The following is a 14,224-nucleotide window of genomic DNA, read 5'->3' on the forward strand; positions in this document are numbered from 1 at the left end:
TTGGGGGACCTGCGGAAGCAGTGGACTGAGTCTGGAGTTGAAACATCCAGAGCCACCGTGCACAGGCGTGTGCAGGAAATGGGCTACAGGTGCCGCATTCCCCAGGTCAAGCCACTTTTGAACCAGAAACAGCGGCAGAAGCGCCTGACCTGGGCTACAGAGAAGCAGCACTGGACTGTTGCTCAGTGGTCCAAAGTACTTTTTTCAGATGAAAGCAAATTCTGCATGTCATTCGGAAATCAAGGTGCCAGAGTCTGGAGGAAGACTGGGGAGAAGGAAATGCCAAAATGCCAGAAGTCCAGTGTCAAGTACCCACAGTCAGTGATGGTCTGGGGTGCCGTGTCAGCTGCTGGTGTTGGTCCACTGTGTTTTATCAAGGGCAGGGTCAATGCAGCTAGCTATCAGGAGATTTTGGAGCATTTCATGCTTCCATCTGCTGAAAAGCTTTATGGAGATGAAGATTTCATTTTTCAGCACGACCTGGCACCTGCTCACAGTGCCAAAACCACTGGTAAATGGTTTACTGACCATGGTATCACTGTGCTCAATTGGCCTACCAACTCTCCTGACCTGAACCCCATAGAGAATCTGTGGGATATTGTGAAGAAAACGTTGAGAGACTCAAGACCCAACACTCTGGATGAGCTAAAGGCCGCTGTTGAAGCATCCTGGGCCTCCATAAGACCTCAGCAGTGCCACAGGCTGATTGCCTCCATGCCACGCCGCATTGAAGCAGTCATTTCTGCAAAAGGATTCCCGACCAAGTATTGAGTGCATAACTGTACATGATTATTTGAAGGTTGACGTTTTTTGTATTAAAAACACTTTTCTTTTATTGGTCGGATGAAATATGCTAATTTTGTGAGATAGGAATTTTGGGTTTTCATGAGCTGTATGCCAAAATCCTCCGTATTGAGACAATAAAAGAACTGAAATATTTCAGTTAGTGTGCAATGAATCTAAAATATATGAATGTTAAATTTTCATCATGACATTATGGAAAATATAGAACTTTATCACAATATGCTAATATTTTGAGAAGGACCTGTATAATCGCAGGCAGAAAACCAACAACAGTTGTCAGGGAGTTAGCAGGGACAACGATACTGATCATTAAAAAATGCCGTAATTGATATCCTGAGCCAACACTTGAGTTTGGATCGGGACGTACCCAGATGTTCATTTTTGCACCGTTTGCTCTAAAATTAAGAACCGTTGTTCTTCAGAAAGTAATGATAATTGTATGGGGATGTTTTTGTGGCCGTCTTATCCAGTTAATGAAACCAAAGTGCTATACACATTTAAACACTGCAAGTTAGACATAGTAGGAACTGTAGTGTATTAATGTGAAAGAGTTTAGTTCATCATACAAGACTGACACCTGCATTTAGAGGCAGGTGGTTATTTCCCCTCCCTTTTCGTCTCCCTGTTTTACATACGACCACGGTTTAATTAATGGCATTTTCACTGGCCTGCATTTAATTGCAGTTAGTATTTGACTGCCTGCACATATTTGAATCAATGCCATCTCTGTAATGAAATGAAGAAGAATGTTTCGAATAACAGACGCAGTTGGGTAGATTAATATAGATTCACTGAGTTTATCTTGAGGTTATTATTTATAGCACTACACTCCTACTATACCCCTGCAACACAGTCAGATAAGTTTTATTGTGTCAGTATAGTCTTTTTGTCTTAGCAGTTTCAAATCCTGGCTTAACATAAAGTCAAATCATTCATCAGGTCATGTTGCGGAAAATGTAAATCCTTTTACCAGCAATCGCACCATTGCACTCTGACGCTGACTGATGACAGCAGTCCAAAGCACAAAAACGACCGCTGCCAAACACACGAAACCATCAACAATACTGATAATATTTAGCAAGCCGAGCTCCTGACACTGTACTACAATATTCATGAACGCTGGGTGTATTCGCAGCCTAATATATTCCTCTCAAGCTATGCTTGAAAAACAGACATAGGCTATCTTAGTTTAAAATAAGCAGAGTACACTGTGACCAGAAACTTAGTTAATTTAATCAAAATGGAGTCCTGCTCATTGATATACTCATAGTTTTCTTTTAATCCAATAATACATGTGTATGGTACACATGTATTATTGGATTAAAATAACTGCATGCAGGGGAGTTTGCCTTGAGGACCAGGGTTGGAAAACACTTATCTATGGATCAGAGCTATGCCCTACTACTGAGTTTCATATTAAAACATTTCTATCTATGGTTTGTGAAACTGTCTTGTGTTCGAGTCCACCACTTTTTCATCTGACTGGCACCAAGTTGTGGACCATCAGGGTGAATGACGAGATAAGCAAGAGCTCCAACATTAAAGATATCTGCATAACAGCATAAACTTTAGTTCTAAAAACGTTCTAAAAGCTTTTTATTTGGTATTTGTATGTACTGCATGATCTGCAAAAAAGTGTCCTAGCATCAGATTCTGATCTGCCATCAGCTTTAACATAAAGTTTGCCTGCAGTGAGTCTAAGGTGTCCCAGAAAAACCAAAGTGAGCTTTTGTATTTTGTTTTCTGCTTCCTCTCTGATATTTTATTTGACACCTCCAAACACTCATAGGCAGGACTTCAGCTTTGTTACCAGGAACATACCAGTAGAAAAGACCTGTGCATTCCATATAAAGACAGGGGGTTCTGTAGCTTCTGAATGAGATCCCACTTCCCTGAACATCACAGCTGGACACTGGTAAGAAAGCTGCAGCCTTTAAAGATTTTTCTAAGGTTTCAAGAAGAACCCAGATGAACAAATCCTGTCCATTCCACCAATCCTAGCTAATATAGTACATGTAGATAATATGTTGCCCTCTGCTTGTTAAAATGTGACCCAAAAAGTGTCAGTATAATGAGGAACAGCTGTTGTTCAAGATGAGTTTAGCAGATTTTCATTGACGAAGAGAACACAGATTTGCCGTTTGTCATGTAAATTAATGTAAAGCTAACAATCGCAGCCAGCATGATCAAAATCCTTCTCTTTAAGTGGACAAAATCAAATGGTTATTCTTTTGAAAATTTGTCCTGACTCCCTGACAATTGTAACACGGAGCAGAAAGATGACGTTGTTTTCCCTCCATCCAGTGGGCAGGCGGTGCAAGAAGTTGTAGCGATCTTTTTTTGCCACACGAGCACACCCCAAAGTGTGACCTTGCAGTTGCACACTGTTATTCAGTTGGCTGGAGCGGTTGCTGGACGATGACACCAATTTAATGTGAGAGAGAGCAAACAGAATTTGCCTGCAGCAAAGACAGACTTATGAGCGCCGTTTTGATCTGTGCAGAGGGCAAGTTTGTGTGTGAGGAGAAGAAGGCAATTAGGAGAAAATATTTGTGCAAACAAGCATTAAATCTGAGAGCGGAAACAAAGATTTGTGGGAGAACAGAAAGCAGAAGTTTTGAGTGCAAGCATTACAAGTTCTTAGCACCAAGGTATGAAATCTTGGTCTTTTAATTGAAAATGCTTTCTCTTGAGTTTTGGTATTTAAATTCCTTCATATACCATGAGAAATACTTAACTTTAAAAAAACTGATGTACATTGGTAAATTACATGGATAAAAAAGAGACTGTAAGAAATGGGGAATAATTTGAGAGAAGAGGGAACCTGCAAAGTGACTGCAGTTGTGAACAAATCTGGATATCGGTTAAAAGACAGTGAAGCAGACCATAGAAAGTGACCAAGTTACCATTCCATCTGAGGATGGGGTTTCTTTAAAAGTCCATCCCTTAATTCCTTTTTGATGAAATGGTCAATAGTGGCATCATGTAGCTGACATTTTGAGCTCATTTACATCTGTACATTGACACCTTGTAGGTTGTGCATTACATTGCAGTTTTACTGTCTTTAGAGCCACTAAACAGGGTGCTGGATAGAGCTTGATTTTGACATATTGTGATTTGAGTTTAGGCCACAGACTCCGGAACTGATCACTTGATATTAAATTGATGAAGACCTCCAACTGCTACTTGGCTTTGGATTGGCCATCAGCATATATCGTCTTTTGTAATGGTTAAAGTTTTGATTTAGTAAATGCTATTATCTAATATTATCTATACTAGGTTTGGGCTAGTACAATAACCTTAAACAAAGTAACTGCTTTGACTGCGCTGCAACAAAAAACTGAAAACAAACATGTATAACATGATGTCATTTTGTTAATCTTTAATCTGTTAAGAATAAATACTGCTAAATATAAAACAATATATTATATTATGAGTTTATCTAGCAATTAAAATTGCAACATGGCTATATTAATTATTAGTTTGGCTATGATGATCTTAAGAATCATTCATAGTCATTGTAATTTAGATGTAAACTACATACACAAAGGAAGAGAGAGAAAATACAGTTTAACTCATTAGAAATAATTTAGAATAGGGTTGTCACAGTACTACATTTTCAAACTTAAAACTGCTACTAAGAAAAATACTCGATACCATTTTAATACTGCAGCAAATTTTTTTTTTGAAAGCACAGAGTTCTTTCTAGTAAAGAGCAAAAAATATGAATATTTACAGTTTGGCAATATTTTATCTTCCTTAATTAGAGAAAACCAATAAGTAGGAAACAACTCAAGCCTCGTTTGGCAAAACAGTAGGCAACACTTAATGTAAGTGTTAATATCTTTTTATCGAAGTATGTACTTGTGGTTCAGCCATGTCATTATTGTTTAGAATTGCGTATCTTTAGTGTGCCTTACTGTGCTTCCATTTGCCTGTCACTGCCATTATTACAAATACATTTTACTACTGAAGGACAAATAAAGGATAATTCTATACTAAAATAAACTGGTTTAAAACAAACCTGGATCAGGGGCATACAAAGCATATGTTACATACAGTGTAAACAAGGATCTGGTCCACACAAATGTATTCTGCAGCTGACCTGTACAATTCTGTCTTTTTGATAATTTTGCCAAAACATTTCTTTAGTGATGAGCTACAGCAGCAGGGTAGGTTGCTATGGGTTCCTACTTTTTTCTACTCCACCATAAAATTTGTACTGCAATAGTATGGGGCATTTGATGGTTCACAACTGTGCACCTGAGAAGTTCATCTTGATTGGGAGCTCAGACCGACAGAACACAGTTATTGCGATGTCGTTGAGGCTAATATTTAAACAAATAGCATTATCTTATGTCGTCCAGGAGGTTTATCACATCACTGTTGCAGATACAGGAGCTTAACTGACATTTGTAAGTTGCCCTAAACTTCAGGGTTGTAGCGTTGGCTCGTAGCGTTAGCTCAGGTAGCATGCGGCAGCGTTCAACATTGCGTTTTTATTCCTGTCCACTTGCCTCGTTAGGAAAGTACTACAAACAACACCTTTGTGTTTGCTTTGTCAGCTAAAGAGGGTTGCATGTGTTTTTTTCTGGATGTACTGTCTGTGTTAGCTGAGCTTAAACTTCCAGCAGCAGCAGCTCACTGTTTTCTTCAGGTGAAGCTGCAGGGAGGGGAGGGACTGGGCTGAGTGTTGTCTGTTGTTGCAGCGCTGCTGCCAGAAGTGTGACAATTTGGGCAAATATACAGAAGTTGGTTGCAGAAAAAAAATAGACATCTTTTCTCATGATTAAGAGATCTCGTAATTATAAGAAAAGATGTCCATTTATTTCTTCTTTGGTAAATGCAATGAGCTTTTGTACAAATAAGAATGGGAAATGAGGATTTACACAGACATGCAGGGCATTTGGTGGTCACCTTAAATTTATATTCTTCTGCCGCATTTGCCTTGATTTCTCGTCTGTTGTTGGAAAATAAAGCCCTGATCTGAGAAATAATCCAGATTTCTTTTTTTGTCCATGTTTGACCTTACCACAGGCTAAGATTAGTCTGAAAAAAGATGCAGCGGTAAAAATCAACAAGCACTCATTTAGTAGGAGAAAGGACATGCCCATAAGTGTGTAATTTTTGTAACATTTTGTTTAGCTAAAATGCAAACCAGTTACTTCAAAAATACAGCTCACTAAATACCAGGAATAAGGTGGACTGAACAGGTTCTGTCAGCTTCTTGTTAATTTCAAATGACAAACAGGACCCCAAATCTGCAAAATAAAACTAAGGGAATGTTGCTAGTTTTATAGTATTTAGCCATTTACAAGGTGTGTGTGTGTCTGTTGTCTATCATCTGAATCCCCTATTTCTTCTCCGATGCTCTTGTTGCAACGTTATCCTCTGTCCTGCAGGTTTTCAGTCAGCCTTTCCATTATAAGACTGTCCGTCACCTTCTCATATTTCCTCTCGCAGAAGGATGGCTGTGCTCTTCTCTTGCTTATTTTAGTTACCTAGCAACCAGTGAACGATGCTTTTTTGAAGTGGTACTTTATGATGGAAGTGGGGGCAGGGTGAGGTGTACATTGTTCAGGGGTGGAATGCTCCTGAATGCTGTCCTACAAAAGAAAAGCAGCAAAAAGGACTGTTTTCTACAATGCATTACTTTAAGGTCATTGTGTTGTTTCTGAGTATCAGTTTATCCTGATCCATCTGGCGGCACGTTTCACTGTAAAGGACTTGCATCCTTATTGTGTTTGCAGAGAAAAGAGGCTGAGTCGCCACTAAGCAAAAGCCTTTGTGTGTTTGAAAAACCTTTGATTTGGCTTTGCCTATGTAGTGATAAACATTAGAAACACATCTCTTCTGTCAAAATCGAATTAAAGCGACACATTTCTGAGATGTTTGGCCTTCTTTCTGCCACACTTAGAGATATTTCAGTATTTTTCAATAAATGGGTGCATAGAATTATTGGGGTGTAACCTAATTCTATTTAAAAAAGTTAAAAGAAAAAAATAGTAGCCATACTGAGAATTGGCACGGTGACCGGATGATTTTCAGCGGGTCGGGCGGCGTGGAAAGCTTTCCCATCAGTAAAGGCACCTTATGTAAATGTGGAAGTTGTTACTGCAGGAAGACAACCCTTTGTTATCTTTTTAAGTGTTTAAAGTAGTCAGAGGAAGCAGAACGATTCTACTGACCCAGAGCAGATAAACTGAAGGGTAGAACTGAGTATGGCAAAGCTGGGCACTGTTATCTGTCATTTGTGGGCATCTGTTATGCAGCTGAACATTTGAAATATGAATTACTGACACCAGTGATATGATGGCGGCGTGGGATGTCATAACTTGGCTCCAGTACACTGGAGACATTGAAATTCCATGTTATCAACAACAGCTGGCCATCAAGGGCAATCTACTGGGGTGGGGTTGGGTTGTCCCTAGACAAATTGCTAGTGTCTCTCATAGTTGAAGTGTACCTATGATGAAAATTACAGACCTCTCTCATTTTTCTAAGTAGGAGACCTTGCACAATCAGTGGCTGACTAAATACTTTTTGGCCCCACTGTATCACCTTTCATACTGGGATCAGATCCTGTAGTATCAGAACATTTTTATGAATACAATGACGAGTACACACTTATGGTATTGGACAGATACCCTATGCTGGTAATGGTACCGGTGCATCCCTAGTATCAGCCACTTACAGCTTCTCAGAAACCAGACATCAGGAATCAGACACAAATTTTTGATCAAATTTAGAAAAGTAACTTCCATCAAATTATTTGGTGTTTAGGTCTTTAAATGAGTATACATTGTTTAATTCCAGATATTAGTTTATCCAGATATTAAATTGGCAACAAGGCATGGTTGTGCTGTTTTGATTTTGGAGGTGATTTCACACCTGAGGTTTAGGCCTTTTAAAATGAACTCAGGTTTGTTTGTGTAGAGCTGAACGCAGGAATGGCACTAGGACACAGACCAAAACAACTGTACCAAGACCTTTGGAGGAGGTGGCCTCAGTACGGTTCCAAACTAACTCTAGAGTGGTTACTTTATGTGGCAGCATGATCCGATCTCTATCGGACAAAACGTCCTGTAGCCAGGCATGTGTTTCATTGTGGTATGCAGTAGAGTAAACAAACTTCAGTAGCTAGCCAAACATGAACAATGGACTTACATGGGTGAACAAGGTACGTTGCTTCACTGATATTTGGGGAGATGATCAGCTCCTATAAACGATTTAACATAGTCAGTGTTAGCATATCTCTTGCTTAATATGCATATCATGAAGAACTTCCTGGATGGCAATAAATGTTAGCTAATTCTTTAATTATAGGCTCTCCATACCTTTAATTTATTGGTAACACTGGTTTATTGCAGAATAAAAGGTTTTAGAAGGTGAAGAGGTGGTAAAGTCATTAAGAAACTACAACAAAGTTATCTCATGGTATCTCATCTCATATCTCAGCAGATGCTGGCCAGAGGCAACTTTTTCAACCAAACCTTGTTGTTGAAAATAAGAAATTTCCAGGAGCTGGATAGACTACCTGTTATTTAAGGGTCTATGTTTTCTATGAAATCAAACAGATATACATTTAACCATAAATTATTTGTTTACTCATTGCAAGTCATATTGTCTTTGCAACCTTCAGCACTATTATCAGATAATGCTTGTTTTCCTAATTTTGTGCAGTCTTACTGTTGCTGCTGTGTCTGTGATTTTTGCAAACGACACCCGCAGTGAATCATGTGTTGCACAGTCAAAAATATCAATTACAGCCTATTTTTAAGTCCACCACTTGCAAAACAGGATTTCAAGCCATGCAGGTTTATTTTATCGATTTAAAAATCAGTGATTTTCCTTTACAATCTGTGTGAACTGCTTTGTGCGTTGTGCACAGGTATCCGCCAACAGTTGTTGATGTGATGGAAAGCTGCGCAAAGTGCAGCTAGAGCACTGCTTTTATAACTTTCAATAAAGCTCCGACTTTATGAAGCAACATCTTTTTCTCAGACAGTTAACTCGAACCACACAGAAACATGTTGAGAGCAGACGTGACCACAGGTTAAATAAACATGTTAAACACTGGCCCAGCACTTCAGCAAACCTCTCAACATAAAAACTTTGTCACCAGGTGCAAGATGTGAGTTTATTGAAGACTGTAACTGTTTGTGTTGAGTCAAATATATTTCCTTTTATTTCCCTAATCTGAGGAAGCTCCTGCAGCAGTTCCCCACTAATATTCAAGGGGGGTGCTCCGCACCGCCAACCAGACTACTCTGTGTCACCAATGCTGATGCTGACACACTGAGTTATGTGCGCTCGTACGCAGGTGAACACGAGCTCCTGACAGCGGACAGAAAAACAGGCCTTAAAACCTAGAAAGTAGGCAAGGATATCTACGATTTTAAAAAGCGCCAAATTTAGTTTTGATGGCAGCATTTCCTCTCCTGCGAGCAGCAGCAGGACTAACTCTCCGACTCCAGTCACCACTGAAAAGAATTTTTCACCTGGCTTGGTTATTAAATACATACATGATAGATGGAGAAAAGAAAGAAAGAAAGAACGATACAAACACAGATAAAAAATGTGATAAAGAGACAGAAAGATGCATATAGACATAATATATAAATGCAGTAGGTAGAAGCTAAATAAACATTTCAAAGTTTTTTTTTCCCGTAAGAATGTTCTGTTGAATATGTAGACAGCTAAAAGAAGCTGCAGTAAGAGGAAACTATGGGCCATCCATTTATATATTCTTCTGAGTGTGTGTTTATAAACTGTCCTGGTTAAGCACAGGATTTTTGTCTAGCCTGAAGAGACAATTTTTGTCAACCTCAGATCTACAGCTACGACTCCTGCATTCAGCGCCTGCATTCGTTAGCGACTCGTCTGCAGCCAGCAACATGGCTGGGTTTTAATTTGTGCATTACACTACATAGTCATTTAAGGGTTTTAATGTTGAAGAAATGTTTGAAAGAACTGAGATATTAATATACGAACAGCTGGATGTTGCTTTGATATATTCATTAAAGTTTATATATTGAGAAATAAATATGTTAAATTGAAAGTTTTTGAGATTTTACTATTAAACGAATAAACATTTATTACCACATAAACAAACACAAAAGTACCCGAAACTGGTACCGTCAAGTATCGGTACCGATAATCTGTACCATATCGGTTCAAATGTTAAAGGTACCCATCCCTAGTAAGAAAAGGGCTTGGAATGGAAAAATCTGAGTTGAAAATAAAACTTTAGATTTGTACTTTAATATGTAATGTAATTTTCTTTTTGTTAGAATTGATATAAAACTGGTATCGAAAGAAGTATCGTTCAGGAACCAATATCGAAGTGAAGGTACCGGTATTGAAATTTTTTGATTGATACCCAGCCCTATTTTTATGTGTAAATTCTAGTAGCCTTCCTGACCAATTTAACCTGTGCTGGACCAGCATATTATGGCTCATCTACAAACTGCAGTCTGGAGAGAATATTCGTTGCTGTCAGAAAAACGGAGTCTGCAGCATCCTAAAAGCCATCAGTCAGTAAATTAAGAATACAACTGATGAAATATAGTTTATTTACAGCTTTTATTGTCATATATATGATTTTCTCAACTTTAATGAGGTACAGGACTCTGTTCTGTTGAAGGGTCAAAAAGACCCCTTATCAGGACATTTCTGCTTATTATTACTATAATAGGATTATTTCTGTTATACACTATATTTGTAGTTTAATTGTTTGAAGAGTAACCTTTGGGGCTTGACAAGTTAACGTAAGTTAAATTATCCGGATTATATGTCCCACATGTCATCCTACAGAGAATCAGCAGTAGGCAGACATGAGTACTTTCTTTTCAAAGTATTTTTGTTTTTTATGTAATACTTGAAAAAGAGAGCAGCATGGGATTCTTCAAATTTTAAACACCAAACTGTCTGTTTTTTATGACTGGAAATACTTCCAAACGGCTGACCGTGTATTTCATGATAAAACGTTTAACTTAGCCAGGTGGTTCACAATGTCTAGAAACAGGTAGGAGAGGGGGAGCACTCTGCTACCAACAGCCAATGAAGGCTCTTGTTCATGGAAGAAATTTAGGAATGATGTAAAGAAATTTTAGTGGTTTCCAAGCTCTAACTTCTAAAAACTCTAGTACACCTTGATATGGAAAGCCAACCCATCACTGTCTTTCACCGATGAGCCACACCATTTTTGAAACCAAATCTCTGTTTCTTTTCAAACTCTCACAGCTTTGACTTTCTCAAACTGGACAATTCTCAGAGCACAACGATATAAATGTATAAAATTCTTCTTTTTACTCTGGTACTTGCATTAAATTTAGCTGGCATCATTTCCACTTGTACATATAATGTGTAATGGTGATGACTTACTTAGTATTTAGTGTCTGTGCCTCAGGAATAAATTGTTCACTCTGCCATAAATCCCACCCACAGCTAGGTATCACTGGAACAAGATGATCACTGTTCTCCACTCCATCTCTAAATGTTATAATGGGTTGCTCGACACACATTCGCCATAAGATGTTGGTACAAAAGAAAAAGTATTACATAATCCCGAAAACCGAACTAAAATCTCATATATGTTTTTACAGTGTAGCAGGCATATATGAGACATCTCTGGTCTGTGCCTAAAGGACAAAGGCAAGAGAAGAGAAAGAGGAGAGTGTAAGTGACAAAAGAACTGAAGCCTCCATCCAGACATGCTTCTCTTTTCAGAAGCTGAGCTAATCTACATGCTACTCCTCATTCACAGTTGGTGCCAGGAAAACACTCGCCCAGTGCCTATTTATTTAGCAAGCTGTTGTACAGTCTCACCACTGCGCCCAGATCAGCCTGGCCCACTGCTGCACAGGTGCATCATTATGCAAGAGCAAATTCAAATAGCTTTTCAATAAAGAGACTTGGCAGTTATGGTCACAGTGGTTTTACCCCATGCTATTAAGTTTCAGTGCATCTTTAAAGAAATGGGAAAACTTGAACTGAGACAGATGAAATGCATTGATGTAGAGTTTGAATGATACTTTGTAGAGATGCTCTAATCAGAGATCTGTGGATAGTTTGCAATCACCAATTTCTTTTAAAGCTCTGACCTGCAAAACCAAATCGTTCCAGGTTACAGATCTATAAATAAACCTCCTCCACTTAACTACTTAACAGCTTTATTTTTCTGGTATATGCCAGTTAGCCCGTGGTAGAATCATTGATTGCTTAGTAGTAGTTGCTGATATTCAAACAGATAACCTTAGCCTATACCATCCAGCATGGTTACTACTTTGTTTTACTAATCTTTTCCTCATAAGCATCAGACTTACTATAGAAATAAACTTGACTTGACTTGACTTACTGTCTTGAATAGGCTTCGCCAAGCTCAAAGAGCTAATTTGCTTTCTAGTCACCAACACCAGTAGTCAACAAACGCATAAAGGCCCATCAAACTTATTCAGCTTTTCTTCATTGGCCAAATACACCCAAACAATTGTTTTGCTTTTGCCTTGTCGACTAAATGTAACAAGGGCTCTTCTCCAGCCAACTTAACATTACAGACGTTTTAAACTTCCAGCAAAAGCTCACTTATTTGATTCTCGGCTAGATGAGAGAGTGCAGGACTGTCTGAGTCTCTGCAGTGCTGCTTTGGTGTGTGCCAACTTGAGATGATGAAAATGACCTGGCTGATATCGACTTTGACCCAAATAAGTGTCTTTAAAATACTTATTTCTTTTTGTTATTGTTTATATCAAAATAGCAATTAGGGTTGGTAACACAAATTTACAGTAGAGCCCAATTTCCTTTCAACTATGCTAGAGTGTTGTTTCTGGAGCGGATCACGCTGGTGGGAACCCATCCTGGACCCTAAAATGGACCAGAGAACCATACCCTGGCATGGGTTACAACTGCCAGTCTCGGCACGGTTACCCGGACCCTGGAGTGGCTATCTTGCAGTGTGAATGTGTGCCGTTCCCAGCATACCATATGATGTGACGTAGGTGCAGCACGTTTGAGTAGAAGAAGAAGAAAAACATATTAAGAGCATGACTCCAAAGACGAAAGAGTTGTCTCGTGGGGCTACGTGGAGTAGCGAAGAGGTGCAGGCGCACCTGGAACACCAAAGTAGCAAGAGAAACCCAGACGAGACTTTGGTCGTAATCCTTTTTTTCCGTTGCAACTGCATGACATTAGTTTATTCCAGCGTAGAAATATCTGTGTGAAATCAAACATTCGCCAACTGAAGGTGTAAATTTTCTCACTTTGACCAATCCTTGGACTGATCCCTGGACCAGACCAGCAGTGTGTATGCGCCCTCAGTAGACTCTTATATTAACTGTGAAATGTAGAAAAGGCTGCCAGCATTTCCTAATCCAGGATGTTTCTTGACAGACATAATCGGACTCTTAGAGTTATTAAACAGAGCAGCTTTGCTGTATTGTGTATAACTTTCTATAATGAAAGGACATCTTAACATGCCTAAATTGAACATTCAGTTTTGTTTCTGGAAACCTGTTACCTTTTTTGCCATTTGCACCCCCACCAGAGAGTTCTTGCTACGACTTGTTCCTGAATCTGATTTGCCAATCACCAGTTAAGTCTGGTCAAGCGAAAAATTGTCTGTTCCCATTTAGCTGCCAATTTCTTGGTAGAATATATTACTTTTTAAAAACAGGTTAGATAATAAACTTTGAACAAAATTGTTTCAGTAGTTTGAAAGCTGATGTGCATTGCCAATGCTTTTTTCACAGAACAGTATTTACAGGCAGGTGCAGTTCACCTCCAGGGCATTATTTAACTTAAAAGTGTTAAACTCCAGTCCTCCAGACCCGGTGTCCTGCAACTTTTTAATGTGTCCACCACACCTGAATCAAAGGACTGAATTACCTCCTGAATTACAGTCCGTGCGTGTGTTTGCGTGTTTTTGTGTGTGTGTATTAGCAGTAAATAAACGAAAATGTTCAGTGCCCAACTGATATGAGAAGCTGACAAACTGTATCTCCTTGTTCCCGTTTGTTGCAGCTGCTTCTATTGACTGCTAAAATGCTAATTTCCTCATCTTCTTTCCTTTCCCTCCGTCTTTTTTGTCACATCAACTTATTCTTTTCTGTACCTTTCTTCTTAGGCCCTTCTTTGCTTTAGGTCCTGCCTCGTGTTCTCATTTTCTTCTCTTTTCATTTTCTCTCCCCCTCCCTCTCTCTGTCCAGTAGCAGTCGTCAGTGTTTTTACAGCTCTCTCTGCCCCCCTGTCCTGACGTCACTCAGTTCGTGTATGGCTATTGTCTTATAGCAAATGCAGCGGCTCCTCTCCAGATTTTTAGTTTGTCAACCCTCCTTTCCCTTCCTTCTCTCCCCCTCTCTCTCTTTCTTTCTCTCTGTCTTCATTAGTAAATTCTACAGTGGAATGAGAAGTGAGGGAGTGA

The 14,224-nt window shown here is 39.1% G+C and overlaps 1 protein-coding gene across 7 annotated transcripts in view; it reads left to right on the plus strand.

Moving 5' to 3' along the window:
* LOC124861031 (suppressor of tumorigenicity 7 protein homolog) overlaps positions 1-14,224 on the plus strand; it is a 74,537-nt gene that overhangs the window by 6,136 nt on the left and 54,177 nt on the right. For 4 of the 7 annotated variants that reach the window (XM_047354648.1, XM_047354649.1, XM_047354650.1 and 1 more), the window contains exon 1: positions 7,957-7,984. The exons of the other annotated variants lie outside the window; for them this stretch is intronic. In XM_047354648.1, coding sequence (XP_047210604.1) covers positions 7,972-7,984 — 13 coding nt within the window. In that variant the 5' untranslated portion in view covers positions 7,957-7,971. Of the gene's footprint in view, positions 1-7,956; positions 7,985-14,224 lie in introns of those variants that run through there. 7 annotated transcript variants of the gene reach the window in all.

Source organism: Girardinichthys multiradiatus, chromosome 2 (genome assembly GCF_021462225.1).
Source record: "Girardinichthys multiradiatus isolate DD_20200921_A chromosome 2, DD_fGirMul_XY1, whole genome shotgun sequence".
Lineage (NCBI taxonomy): Eukaryota > Metazoa > Chordata > Actinopteri > Cyprinodontiformes > Goodeidae > Girardinichthys > Girardinichthys multiradiatus.